We start from the raw sequence: 13,686 nt of genomic DNA, 5'->3' as shown, positions 1-13,686 counted from the left end.
TCGGCAAAGATGTTGTACCGAAACTCTGAGAGAACAATAGAAGAATGAAAAGCATTCGATGGAAAATGAATAATTGAGAGTGATCTTTCACTATTGATGTCAATGTTATTCAATGTTATTAGTAGAATATTAATATTGCATTGAATACGTATTAAATGAAAAGCTGAAGAAATTGTGGAAGGAAGAAGATGTGTGGTGCTGTTTGTAGGCTTTTTTAAATTTGGGTAAAATTGATATTTTACATAGACAAAAGGTTAGATACGTTTTTAAGAAGTTGTTACGGTAGAAAAGTTTTTGAGATTTGAGTTATTTTGTTAAATTTCCATTCTATTTTCCCCCATTTTGGTTCGAAAGAGTAAACTTTCTCTGTTCATTCTCTCCCTCGCCATGGAAATCGATTCACTGAAGAATCTCCAGCGCAAACAGTGTACCTATGAAATATTGGTAGCTCGCAGCCTCTTCTATTTCTTACTTTGATGTTCATTTCCTCCAAAGTTTTTGGCTTTCCCGCCTTTTTTTTTCCCTTTCCCCCTCAGCACGGCTACTATGGAAAATGCAAAGAATTTTCCCTCGCTATTTGCTCGTTTCATTTACTTTCGTTTTCTTAGCCAACGGGGGTCGATGAAAGCCGGAAAATGGGCCGGAACTGGGAACAATCTCGCCGTTTATTTGCTTATTTATTGTTGTTGATGTTGTTTTTTTGGGGGGACCTAAATAGTGTTATTTGATGTAGGATGAGCAGTACAAGATTCAGAAGGAGACATACAAGGGCCAGCAGTACAGTCACATATACTTTGCTCGACTCCACTTGATGAGAACGATACTCCATTCGCTTGTCTCTAAGTGGAAACCTCATTTACCTGGTATTTCTGTTTTCCCTTTACATTTTATTTTTCTATTTGATACCACGAGAAGTTTGGGTGGAAGTAGGTTTTGTTCTGTGATGCATAGGCACATCATAATTCCTGGCTTTAGGGTTCTTTAATCTGTTGTTTTTTCCCCTTCTGGTGGGCTTTAGTATCTTAACACATACAAAAAGTTTAGTGGTTTTATTGATGTGGTATAGCTCAATTTAGGATGGATTTGGACCAATCCTTACTTTGAACAGCTTTTTTAGTTTTTCGTCTTGCATGTAAGTTGTAAGCGTAGCTGTTTAAGCATTGTGCCTTTAATCATAATTTAAGGTAGAACTTAGAAGCAAATTCATGAGGAATGAGTTTTATGGGTTAGGTGAAAATTTGTCTTGAAAACAATGTTTGTAGTTTGCACTGTATTGGGATTGGAGGAAGGCAAGGAATGTGTCATTGTTGGAACCGTCTACAAGCACATGAAACTTAAACCTACCATTCTGGACGAGTATTCAAAGGAGGTAATACATCAAACACATATGTCAACTACCATTTACACGACTTTTCTATGGTTTTGGTGTTTTGGGATTGGATTGAGACATTTAAATGGAATGTACAGAGATCTGCCAACCCACTTGTTAGGCCACACAACTTTATGCACCCAGATGATCATCTAGTATTGGAAGATGAAAGTGGGAGAGTAAAGCTTTCTGGGGCTGTGCTTTTACCTTCTGTATATGTTACAGGTGTGTATCACAGAGTGAGATTGAATGGAACTATGGTGCCCTTTTCTCAGCTATCAAATTCTGGAGGAATAGCATAAAATTGTGATCAAGTTTTTTAGCACGTTGATACATGTTGGCATGTTGCTCCTGTTCATCCTTTAACTTTTCTTCTAGTCTTGTATGAGTTGATCCATGTTGCATTTGTTGTTGCAGCTAATGTATTTGCTTGTCTTCCTATATTGTGCGCGTAAATTATAACTCAAGCAGCTATAACTGTTTGTTTAAAAGCATATTATGCTGTATGAAAAATGAAATCTCTCTTGCTCTCTTCTTTTGAAGAACTGCATAAAGTTTTCAACTTTTTGAGCACATTGATGCAGGATGCACCAAGTTATTCTTGAACTTTGGTTTCTTATTGTTCTGAATGAATCATTCCACGTTGAATTAATTGTAGCAGGAAATTTACTACCAATCTCCATATGTTGTGCATGCAGATTATAACTTCGATCTGAAATAGTTTTTTAATTAAAAAAAGCACAAACTGCCGTGTAGACATTTTTTTCTCTTTTTTTGGGAGCACTTTAATGTATTGTCTAATATTTGTGCCAGGGATTGTCCTTGCATTGCGTGGAAAGGAAACTTGCGTTGGTGACTTTTTGGTTTTAGACATCCTAGAAGCTGGCTTGCCACCCCAGATAGAGCGGCCACTCATATCAAGTAGGATGTGATAACCTCTTTTTTCTTATTTACTGTTTCAATCATTTTAAATTTGTCCAGGAGTGAAATGGGTTCAACTATAATGTAGTGAGAGGGTTAATCACGTATTTGTGTTATACTTTAATGTTATCAGTTAATGCCATATTAGTTCATTGCTTCTTAAACAGTCGAGAATTCATTATTTTGTTATTTAGTAGTTTACGGGTAGAGTTTTTTGAGAATGTCAGCATTTTGAAGCCTTGAGGGTGTATAGATAAGAGCAATGCTTCACCCAATGATATTCCCATTAACTAATTGTCAATCAATTGCAACATAGTTTGTGTGGTTGTGGTGAATGTGAATAGAGAAACAGCCAGGGTACATAGCTCTGAACTCACTTTTAATTGCTCCCTAAGGCCACTGGCTTTTTCTCTAATGCTAATTGCTCCTTCATATAATTGGTTATTTCTTACTATGAAAATTGGGAGGGCTACCTCTTGGGCTTCCCTCCATGGTAATGTAACTTGAAGGGTATTCTTTTTTAAATGTTTTTGGAGAAAGTTCCTCGCATCAGGTAAATGGTATACTTATCTGTTGTGGGGAGGGGCGGGGGGGGGGGGGGGGGGGGTGGGTGTTAGTGTTCAAGATTTGTTTGAGGTCAACAACTACTCTTACTAAGATTTTAGGGCTTTTCTTTAGGAGGGTAGTGTTTTAAAAACCCCTCCCAGCCTCTGCGCAGATCTGGTGTCTCACCTTTTCACAAAAGAAAGTGTGCATTAGGCGTGCCCTTTTCTGAAGTCCCAAGGCCTCAAGCTTTGGGGCTTTTTCCTTATTTGAAAGAAGGTAAGGTTTTTTCTTCATTGTTAAAATTACTAGACCCTAAACCCTGAACCTAAGCAGCTTTACTGTGCCTTGAGTTTTAAAAAACACTGGAAAGGACCTAAGATGGATGATGTTTAAACTTGATTAATTCGACTTAGGTCTCCTTGCAGTGGAAGGTGGTTTGAATATTGATGATCTTCCTAAGAAAAATATGACACTCCTTTCTAAATGATTATGGCAGTACATGAGGGACAAAGATGCTCTGTTGCAAAGTTTCTTATAAAGGTTCAAATGCATGCAGGCGAAGATAAGTATGTGATTTTTGTCTCGGGCATAAGTATTGGGAGTAGCATCTCTAATCCTCTACAGTTTCAGCTCCTTGTTGATCATATAACAGGGCATTTAGGAGATGAGAAGGTTTGTTTCATCTTTATATTTTCCCTCTCTATATGTTTGTCAGTTGCTAAAACTTTTAGAACCATAACTGGACAGGAACAAGGGATTGCGGCTCAAATAGTTCATGTTGTCATTTGTGGGAATTCTGTTGAAATTCCTCGAGGAATTTTAAATGGGCAGGTAGAGATTTCACAAACTATGTAACCTAGGTACCCCGTTTCTATATTTTTAAATATGTTGCCAAGATCACTTTAATTTCTTTAACGAATGCAGTAACTATTTTGTTATTGCTTGTGAGTGAAATAATTGAAAGGCCGGGTCTTCTTGAACTCTTACAAGAAGCCTTGGACAGAACAACTCCTTTTATTGTTTATCCTGATTAACTTACTAGGGTTCTTATTTAAAAGCACTAGTTAATTATTTATATGGAGAAATTGACTGCAAGATGCCATTAATGAATTTTGGGATGACTAATCAAATGCCAACATGACCCTGAAACATGTGTTTGTATCTGATGTTTTCTTAGGAGTATTGTGAAGGGCAGTCTGTGGTAAAACTAAATCGCGTAAATCATGTAGTTTTCTACTTTCGAGATGAAAATCTAAAAAATTAATGTGAAATTTGTGCATCGTTAAAAGAGTTTCAATTTTCTTTTTGTTGGTATTTTGTTGGTTGGTGGTTGTTTTTTCGGTTTCTTTGGTAGTTTTGTAGTAGTCTTTATTTTTTAGTAGCTGAACGAGGCTGGTTGTATTTATTGTTTGTATCTTTTCTCTCTCCCCTTTTGAGATTTTGCATCTCCTAAACTTTTAATCATTTTCATTACATCAACGAGAAGTTGTTTTTGTTCAAAAAAAGGATGAGGATAAGGGAAAATTTAGAACTCTCCCGGTATTCAATTATTTTTTCTGCAAACTCTAGTAATGTCAGTGATGTTAGGCTTTTTGTTGATGCATGCATGATGTATTTTCTGCAGCATTTGTCTGCAAAGGACCAAACAAAGCTGACAGAACCTCTTAAAGAGCTAGATATCCTATTGAATCAGGTTCTTATCCAGTTGGTTCTTAGTCCAACTATTTATCAATTTTATTTCTGTTTTTCCTTTAATCCTAATACCTGATTGTAAATCCACTATCCTTTTTGTCAGATTGCTGTGGGTTTACCTGTGGACATCATGCCGGGTTCCAGTGACCCAGCCAATTTTTCCTTGCCTCAGCAGGTCTTTTTTACAGCCAGAACTCCCGTCTTTCATTCCTAGTTTTGATTTGTCAATAACGTCATTTTCTTTACAGCCTTTGCACAGATGTCTTTCTCCTGGATCATCAGCTTATAACACTTTCAGATCTTGCACCAACCCTCATTGTTTTGAGCTTGATAATTTCAGGCAAGTCAATAATGTCAGCCTGATAGGGTAATTGACTGTTTAGTGTGAACTTGAGTCAACCACACTTCAATTGATGGTCCTTTGGTTTCAGGTTTCTTGGAACATCAGGTCAGAATATAGATGATCTCGAGAAGTACTCAGAGGCTAAAGATAAACTTGAATTTATGGAGAGGACTTTGAGATGGAGGCATCTGGCACCAACTGCTCCAAATACTCTCGGTACAAGTCACGTTCTTATTTGCGGTTTTTCCTTGTTTCAGTTGGTGGATATGCCATTGAAACAATCCCTTCTTGATTCAAAGCCTGCATTAGACGACTTTATCCAAACTTTGCTATAATATTTCACAAAAAATCATTAAATTTTTTTTGCAATAGTATAATATTTCCCAAAGTTGTATTTATATCATTCGAGTCTTACAGGTTGTTACCCATTCACTGACCGAGATCCTTTCCTGATTGAGAGTTGTCCTCATGTATATTTTATTGGCAATCAGGACAAGTTTGATACTCGCTTAATAAAGGGTATATTTTCACATAAACTCTCTATAATAATTATTATAATTGCTGATTTGCTTCTTCTAGAGAATAAATGAATGAGGTAATATATTGTCATGTATATGCTTTTTGAAAATTCAGGCGCTGAAGGGCAGATGGTAAGACTCATTGCGATTCCAAGATTTTGCGAGAACGGGGTTGCCGTAATGGTAAATTTCTTTTACTTCAGTTCACCTTTACTCAGTATTTATATTTCTTCACCACGTCTCCCTAGTCATTACTGTTGACGTGCAACTTTGCTAGATCAAAGGTTAAAAGCAAGTTGGTTATAAAGATAATTACCAACAGTAATATTTATGTTAACATCTCCCTAGTCATTACCCTTCATCCTTTAGTTCGTTTTGGTTTGGTTTCTTGCACCCTTAGATCAAAGTTTTATCAGCTGTCAAAAATCAAAGCATATTGGTTATAAAGAGAATCACTATGACTTTCCCAATGGTTTATCAGTAAAAACTGGAATAAAAAATGCATGAAATTTTATATAAGCCTCTTATTATAGATACGCAGCATCAGGGAGAATGAGACTTTTGAATTATTTTGGTTCCAAAAACTTCAGTTTAAATGGATTGTCTTTTTTTTCTCCCCAAATAATTATTTTCACATACTATAATTGTCTGAAATAATGAAAAGGTTGATAAGTATTAATCTGGTTGATGACATGGTTGTGGCAAGAAGTTGCTGTGCTCAACAAACTCTGGCCCCAATTTGTTTGTTGAACTTCTTAATGTTCATGCAATCAAATCATCTAGTCATCATTTTTATTGAAGACTTCATTAGAGTTGAGGGCTATGGATTTTTCTTTCTTGGCTCTTTTTATCCTTCGTAGCAATGTGGTTTCCCTATCTCGACTATGATTCATTCCAAAGATAATAGTCTTCCTTTACAGCTTAACTTGAGAAACCTTGAATGCCACACACTGAGTTTTGGGACTGAATTCAGCTGATCATCGTGACGAACGAAACCAGAAGGAGATCGAGAACCTGGTTTCGCATTCGGTTTATGTTGCTTTTGCAGGAAACCGATTTCTCTAAAATTACCTGCTTCTAAAAAAGTGGAGCAAATGTGCCCTCTAATGGAAATTTTAGAGGTTTGTATATGGTGTGAAAAGGGTTTTTGCAGTGAAATGCAGAATCGTCTCCATTTTCTCAACAGTGGATCACATCTTCTGGGGAGAATCACTTTGGAGAGGAAGAGTAAATCAAAAGAACTGATGGGTGAGTGAGAATAGTCATCCTCTGTATTAACTGGTTTTGGTTCATGTAGGTCCTGCCCCAACAGTGTAGAAATTTGTAGTTTGGCTGGCATTGTTGGGTTCAGAGTTGTATGTTCCATAGTAACCTATGCCTTCACTTGGTTGTAACACTGATGATGCCTGACTTCTAATATATTAGTTTGTGTTCTGAGTGGTTGGTGCTTGTGTATTATTTTTAGTGTCGAAAATGTATAACTATGAAATATTAGCTTGGGAATGACTTTTCCATCCCTCTCTCTACCTCATATTCTATTATCTAATAAGTTTTTCATTTTCTTTTAGAATGTGTGGGGGATCGAGCTTTTGACCTTGAGGTTATCATGCATAGTTGACGACGAAGATTCATTGGATAGAAATGAAATCATAGAGATTTGGTTCTTTATTAGTTTCTTTTTCTTTTTTTAATTTTATTTTACATTATACAATTCCCTCCCCCCCCCCCCCCCCCCCCCCCCCCCCCCCCCCGAAATCTCTATGAAAATGGTTATTTTCCAGTGAAAATGTCTTGTTTAGAGAGAAAATTATTGTACCTCTTAATAAAAATCAAGGTGAACAATATTACAACACCATCTTAGACCATTTAAAGTTCAAACAAATTTAATAGGTAAGAAGTTTGTTCAATTTCAATATGTCTAATTTTAGTCATTGTAGTTTTAATAAATCTTAAATTTGCTCTTCACCACTAAATTATTATTGATTTTTTAATTTTTTTTTATCTATTAATATTTTCATTATAAAATTTAAAAAATATACACATTATATTTTTTTGCATGAAAATTATTGTTATTATTTAGTCAATTTCTATTAAAAACTTTAAGGGGGCGTTTGATTGGAAGGAAAAGAGGGTGGGAATGGGTTTACAAAGCCTATGTTTGGTTGGTGGGATTTGTTTACTTATCTTGGAAAAGGTAATTCTTAGGTATCTTTTATCAACACAAATGAAGGAATTGCATATCCATCGAGAAGTGTGGGTTTTCATTTCTTCTACCGCTTCCTACCACGATTTTCCTTCCTTCCAGCCGTGAAAGCATATAGCATTTTAATTCCCACATACTATTACCGCACATACTATTCCCCGACATTGTTTTCCCATGCACAACCAAACAGTCATCCTTGATTCCTAGTAATTTTATTTCCATACATATAATTCCCTGGACATTGAGAAAACCTCAATCCAAACGGCCCCTAAGTGACTAAAGTTAAGATTTATTAAAAGTATAGACCTAAAATTGGGTTATTGAAATTAGGAATGCAACAAAAAATTAAAAAGCCAAACCGATCCAAACTGATATACTAGTTTGATTTGATTTTTAATATAAAATTAGACATCTTAGTTTATATTTGGGGAAAACAAAAAACTATCGGTTCAAATTAGTTTTTATTGAAAAAACCAAACCAAATCAAACCAATTATATATAGTCTTAAAAATAAAATCTAACATTAAGTATCTTTTAGTATTTTAATTATTATGATGCATATATATTAATTGACCAATTATTTTGGAGTTTGTATGTTTTTATTAAAAAAATGTCAAAATAAAATAAAATAAAATAAAAACATCTATTTTCAATCTATAAAAAAAGAAATAAGCTAAATTTTAATTTGAAAATAGACTAAAGGACCAAAGTAAAAATAAAAATAAAAATTTAAAAGATAAAAAGAAAATACCAAAAAACGAAAATGAACATGATAATAAAATAAAAATCAATCGATTGATTTTGAGCCGATTCCAAAATGGATAAAACTGAACAAACGTTTCGAATTACATACACAAAAATTAAACAAATACCAAAATATTAATTAAACCCTCATCATCGTCAGAGCGGATAATGGGCACCGCAAAATTAGGATCCCAAAATCCGAGTACAATCTATAATATAATATAATATAATAATAGCAAACTAAAAATAAAATAAAATAAAATAAATAATAATAATAATAATAATAATAATAATAGCCTCCGAAACCCATAAGGCACCAACCCGACCCGAGAGAGGGGGAAGAGGAAGAAGACGACGTAGACCAGATCCGTTAGTTACGTCGCCGTCAGTCAAAGAACGGAATCGGATCGGTGTCAGCAATAACATGGGAATTTCAGAAAAATTAAAATTAAAAAGAAAAGAAAAACGACACGTCGGATTGTCTTCTTCGGACCAAACAAATCCCCCCTTCCCCCACCCCTCTCTGTTTTCTCTTATTGCTCTGTTTCTCCAACGGCTACATTTGAATACTTTATTAAAAAATTTACAAAATCATTCATTAACCACCAACGGTTTAATTTCCTCCTTTATTATTCTAAACCCATTTCCCCATTTTCTCACTCTAAACTTTCCCATTTTCTATTCTCTCTCTCTCTCTCTCTATTTCTCTCTCTAGAATTATGGACTCTTCAATTGCCAATGTTCAGCATGTTCCTAGAAAGTCCTCCGACGAGCTTTTGAGGAAATTTGCCGAGGTGGGGTCGGAGTCCGACGGCGGAAGGAGGCTGTCGACGGTGGTGAAGAGGCGGAGGAAGAGGGTTAATGAGGAGTGCGAGAGCCCCTCCTCCGGCGGCGGAGTGGTGGAGCGGAAATGGCTGATTTCGCCGGTGGGGAGGAAGTCGGTTGTGTTGAAGAAAGTTGGGATTGGAAATGGAAGGTCTCAGCAGCTGAGGATTAGAGATTTTAGAAACAAATCTATTCTTGGAGCAATTCAAAAGGTAATTTCACACACACACACATATACACACTTTTTTCTTTTTGTATTGTTCTTATAGCGATTTCGTTTTTCATTTTCTGTTTTTGAAATTCATACTCGTTTCTTCTCGATCTCTTAATATGTTTTTACCGTTAAAAAGATATATTAAATTTGTAGTCAAAGTTTTAAAAACAAAATTTTTTAAATATTATTTGATAACTATTTAATTTTTTTTTTTTAAATTAATGTGTGTTACAATGATTTGTATTTCAAGTAAAATGGTTGAATTATTAGTCGAATTACAAAAACAAAAACAAATTTTTAAAAGTTATTTTTTTAGTTTTTTAAAATTTAGTTTAGTTTTTAAAACAATCGGTAAAAAGTATATAGCAAAGTAAGAACTTTGGAGGTAAAAGTAGTGTGTTGATATTTTAGTTTATAAAAATAAATAAAAATAGTGTTTACAAGCTCGATTTTAAAAAATCAAATATAGTTTATAAAAGTAGATTAATAGATGGTTTTTTCTTTGTGTTTTAGTTTATATCTAATAGATAGCTAAAAAATGTGATGAATGGCTCAAATTCAATTTTCCATTTAATAAATTAGTATTATTTATTGATTTATTTTGTGTTATATCTAAATGAGTTATTGATTTATCAATCGACATAATTCAACTAGTTAAAGTACATACCTTCAAGCAAAATGTTAGACTCTAATTTCCTACTAAAGACAATAATTTGTCAAACAAGTAAAACTCAACTGACATATGAATGTGTTATTGATTGAAAGATCTATGATTCGAACTTCGTAATCCTCTATTGTACTCAAATAATAATAATAAACCCCCATAAACTTATAAAGACATAAAATTAAATGTTTAAAATTTTATTGGACACAAAATTTTTAAAAAAATTATTTCTAATAGATTCCCTACTTTAAAAAGAAGTATAATATGTCAAGTTGACATAAAATTAAAAGACAAATTAGACACTATTAAACAGGGTTCACATAAATTAATTAAACACAAAATTAAAAGTTTAGCATTTGTTTATTCTTTTTAAAGTATAGAGATTTAAGTGAAAAAATTGTAATATACATTTTTTTTTTCCTTTCTTCAAAAGAAAATTTTATTGTGTTTTAGACTTTTAGGATTTCTCAGTGATAAAGGTTTTCTTTTATTTTCTTTAAACCAAAACCTAATTAGGTTTAATCAATGGGTTTTCTCTTGTGTTTAACATAATGCCATAGTGAGGATTTTAGGTTTCATAATTCAATATTCTGTATCTAAATGAAAGACAAAAGGATGGTTGTAATAAATACTTATAGATGAAATTTGATTCTTACCCTTACAATCAAAGTATTTTAATTTATACACATTTATTTTTTACTAGTACCATTCTTGTGGTTTGATAGAGATTATTTTGGTGAATATAGATCTTTTTAGTTATATCAAAATGTTTTTTTAAAAGTAATTTCTATTTTATTCTAAATTTGAGGACTTAAACTACTTCATCTTTGTCATTAAATTAGAATATAGTATTTTTTTTTAATCTCAGTTTAACTTTGCTTATTTTGCCTAATATTTTTCAATTGTTTGAATGATAAATTAAAGGTGATAATTTAAAATTAAGTTTAAATTCAACAAAGTCGAAAATTTTGCACTTTAAAAGTTACACTAAAAAAAGGAAAAATAATATTGTAATACATGGATTTAAATCCATTCCAATTTAAAAATTTGAAACTTTAATTTAAAACTATAACATAGTGGTTATATATATATATATATATATATAGTGGTAGTGATTGATTTAACATGCCACTTTGTAGTAATTTGGAAGGAAGACAAAGGAATGAAAATGAGAGGAAATTTGATGGAATTAAAAAGGGTTATATATATAATAATAATAATAATTATTATTATTATTATTATTACTATTATAAAATTATATAGTAATGTATGATGGTGATGATTTCCCCACACCCGGTGTCACTTTCATTAATGTTTTTTTAAGATATCCTCTGCCTTAATTATTATTAATAATAATAATAAATTATTATAAAATTAATCTTGACCTAACTCTCTACTACCTTTTTACTCAACTTTAATTCCCACCTGTTTAATATATTTATTTTTCCTTTTTCTAAAATGTTAAATTCAAATTTCAAATCATAATATATTTGTATTCTATACCAAAAAAAAAAAATAATAATAAAAAATCAAATAATTATGTGTGTTGAACCCCTTTATTTTTTTTTCTCTAAAACCATCTCAATTAACTATTCATTTATAAAATTTATCAAATAATTATATAAGCTATATAATTTTAATTTTTTTTTTTATAATATGATCATAAATTTGTGTACCTCTTGACTAATTTTACATAATTTAAGTTTATTGATTAATAATAATAAATTTATTTTTGGGTATGATGTAGACTTGGCGAAGAACAGTGGAAGGAGCATCAAAGGTTTTATTAGAGAAACATTACAACACTCACAGACGTTTGATAAGTGACATTGTCTGATTTTCTTTTTCTTTTTCTTTTTTTTTTCTCTTTCTTTACTGGCCATTATTAAATTATTAGATGTGGCTGAAATCTCCATTTTACCCTCCTTATTATCTTTAACTTGATGCTATTTTTCAAAAAATTATTTATCATTTTTTTTTTCCAGTTTAGGAAGCTTATTGTGTGCTTCATGGAAAAATAAAGTAACTCAAAGCTATGTTTATATATTGATGTATTAAATTTAATTTGAAAACTGTCTAATAAATTCACACTTACACTTTTTATGTTAAGTGTTGGTTTCAATTTGGATAGAAATATATTCTAGTTGAACACTGTACCATTTTGACCAATTTTTGAACTATTTGTTTGAATCTGGGACATAATAATAAACGACGCGTAGAATTTAGAAAAAACGAACTAGCAACGGTGTAACATCTTGCCTTAACTTTCTATTTGTTCGTTGGTATGAATTGAAAATCTTGTTTTGAAGTGTAAACCCTACTAATAATCATTTTAGAATATGACGTAATTTATTAAAGATTGTGAAATATTTAAGTTTCACTATTATTAAAAGAAAATTGAAATCTAATGTAAAAGGATTAAGGACTAAAAATGTAATTTACAAAGAAAGCATTTAGATTGAATCATATATTTATCTGATCAAACTTAGGAAAACAAGAGATAATGCATTTTTTTCCATATAAAAAAGAAGATAATGTTGATATTGAAGAAAGATCCAAACCAAAAAAAAGAAAAGAAAATTTAAGTTGTGTTTGGTAATTATTTTTATTATTTTTGTTTATTTTTTAAAATTAAGCCTACTTCCTATCAATTTCTTATCACGATTTGTGTCTTTATTAACTATAAGGATTGAACTCTTAGCTAAAGTCTAAAAACATTTTTTAGTTTTCTAATTTTGGTTTAATTTTTTAAACTAAAGTAGATAATAAAAGAAGAAATTTGGATGTAAAAATAATATTAATAGACTTAATTTTTAAAAACAAAAATAAAAAAACAAAATTATCACGGATGGACCTTAACTATTCATTATTATACAACATATTTTTTAAATAAAGAATGACAGTTAAAAGCTTAAATTGGTATATAAATATAAGGAAAATTCTTATAAATAGAAAAATCTATAAAATATAAATATTTTTAAATATTTTTTATATTTAAAAAGACCCGAAATATATAACTTGTCAATTGGGTTTTTAGAAGAAAAATAAAAACTAATAATTCTAACCACTAGAAGTAGTTCCCAAAAAAAAAAAAAAAGTTATATATTCTTGTACTTATTGGTGATTATGATAAAATGTTCCATTTTATTCAACTTTTATTAAAGTTTCATATCATTTTTAATTTCATGTTATTCGTGTTCCTAAGTGATATGCTTGTATAATAGAGTAAGAAAGGTTTGAAGATTCTTCATATTTTTTAGTTTCTTCTATATAAATGTATTAAACAATAATAATATATAAAATTAACCCCCCAAAAAAAATAATAATAATAAACAATAAATTCATATACAAGTTTACTATTCAAAGTTATACACATCTTATCTTTTATCTTCACACAAATCTATTGATGAAGATCATGTATGACAATATTATTACTCTTTATAATCTTTAAAATTCATAAAATTCGATCTATATACTATGTTATAACTCCTCATCTATTATAGTTCGAATGTTTTTTATCCTCTTTAATTGCCTCAAACTATCTATTCGAAAAGATTCTTTAGAATGCTTCAAACATGACAAGCGACCTCTTTATAGAGGTGAAGTTTGAGTCATTTTCTCTCTTCTTATTAAAAATGTAAATTCAG

At 31.4% G+C, this 13,686-nt stretch overlaps 2 protein-coding genes across 5 annotated transcripts; both read left to right on the top strand.

Annotated features, from left to right (window-relative positions):
• The first annotated feature begins 281 nt into the window (after positions 1–281).
• On the top strand, positions 282–6,920 carry POLD2 (DNA polymerase delta small subunit). 4 transcript variants are annotated; one of them, XM_039050298.2, is made up of 14 exons: positions 282–444; positions 734–863; positions 1,263–1,369; positions 1,468–1,594; positions 2,183–2,290; positions 3,393–3,508; positions 3,584–3,667; positions 4,461–4,529; positions 4,632–4,703; positions 4,777–4,868; positions 4,960–5,087; positions 5,289–5,390; positions 5,505–5,572; positions 6,310–6,920. In XM_039050298.2, the coding sequence occupies exons 1-14, from the start codon at positions 388–390 to the stop codon at positions 6,364–6,366; spliced, it is 1,317 nt and encodes a 438-aa protein (XP_038906226.1). In that variant the 5' UTR covers positions 282–387; the 3' UTR covers positions 6,367–6,920. The 4 variants fall into 4 exon arrangements, with proteins under 4 accessions (XP_038906226.1, XP_090163683.1, XP_038906224.1 ...); XM_090307557.1 differs by having other exon boundaries at positions 6,297–6,920; XM_039050296.2 differs by having other exon boundaries at positions 3,333–3,508.
• Positions 6,921–8,905: 1,985 nt separating this feature from the next.
• Positions 8,906–12,161, top strand: LOC120091691 (uncharacterized). The gene is made up of 2 exons (XM_039049800.2): positions 8,906–9,373; positions 11,787–12,161. The coding sequence occupies exons 1-2, from the start codon at positions 9,056–9,058 to the stop codon at positions 11,874–11,876; spliced, it is 408 nt and encodes a 135-aa protein (XP_038905728.1). The 5' UTR covers positions 8,906–9,055; the 3' UTR covers positions 11,877–12,161.
• The last annotated feature ends 1,525 nt before the right edge of the window (positions 12,162–13,686 follow it).

The sequence above is a fragment of the Benincasa hispida genome, chromosome 11, assembly GCF_027475165.1.
Source record: "Benincasa hispida cultivar pf3 chromosome 11, pf3_genome.v1.1, whole genome shotgun sequence".
In the NCBI taxonomy this organism is placed as follows: domain Eukaryota; kingdom Viridiplantae; phylum Streptophyta; class Magnoliopsida; order Cucurbitales; family Cucurbitaceae; genus Benincasa; species Benincasa hispida.
The sequence above is the reverse complement of the archived record's forward strand: the minus strand, read 5'-3'. Positions and strand labels throughout refer to the sequence as shown.

What these genes read in the sequence shown, in the direction of transcription:
- POLD2 (XM_039050296.2), top strand. Translation starts at nt 388, where the DNA reads ATGGAAATCGATTCACTGAAGAATCTCCAGCGCAAACAGTGTACCTAT. An exon ending in GGCATTTAGGAGATGAGAAG is followed by an intron (nt 3,509 to 3,583) that starts GTTTGTTTCATC and finishes ATAACTGGACAG; the next exon opens with GAACAAGGGATTGCGGCTCA. An exon ending in AACTGCTCCAAATACTCTCG is followed by an intron (nt 5,088 to 5,288) that starts GTACAAGTCACG and finishes CGAGTCTTACAG; the next exon opens with GTTGTTACCCATTCACTGAC.
- LOC120091691 (XM_039049800.2), top strand. Translation starts at nt 9,056, where the DNA reads ATGGACTCTTCAATTGCCAATGTTCAGCATGTTCCTAGAAAGTCCTCC. An exon ending in TTCTTGGAGCAATTCAAAAG is followed by an intron (nt 9,374 to 11,786) that starts GTAATTTCACAC and finishes GGTATGATGTAG; the next exon opens with ACTTGGCGAAGAACAGTGGA.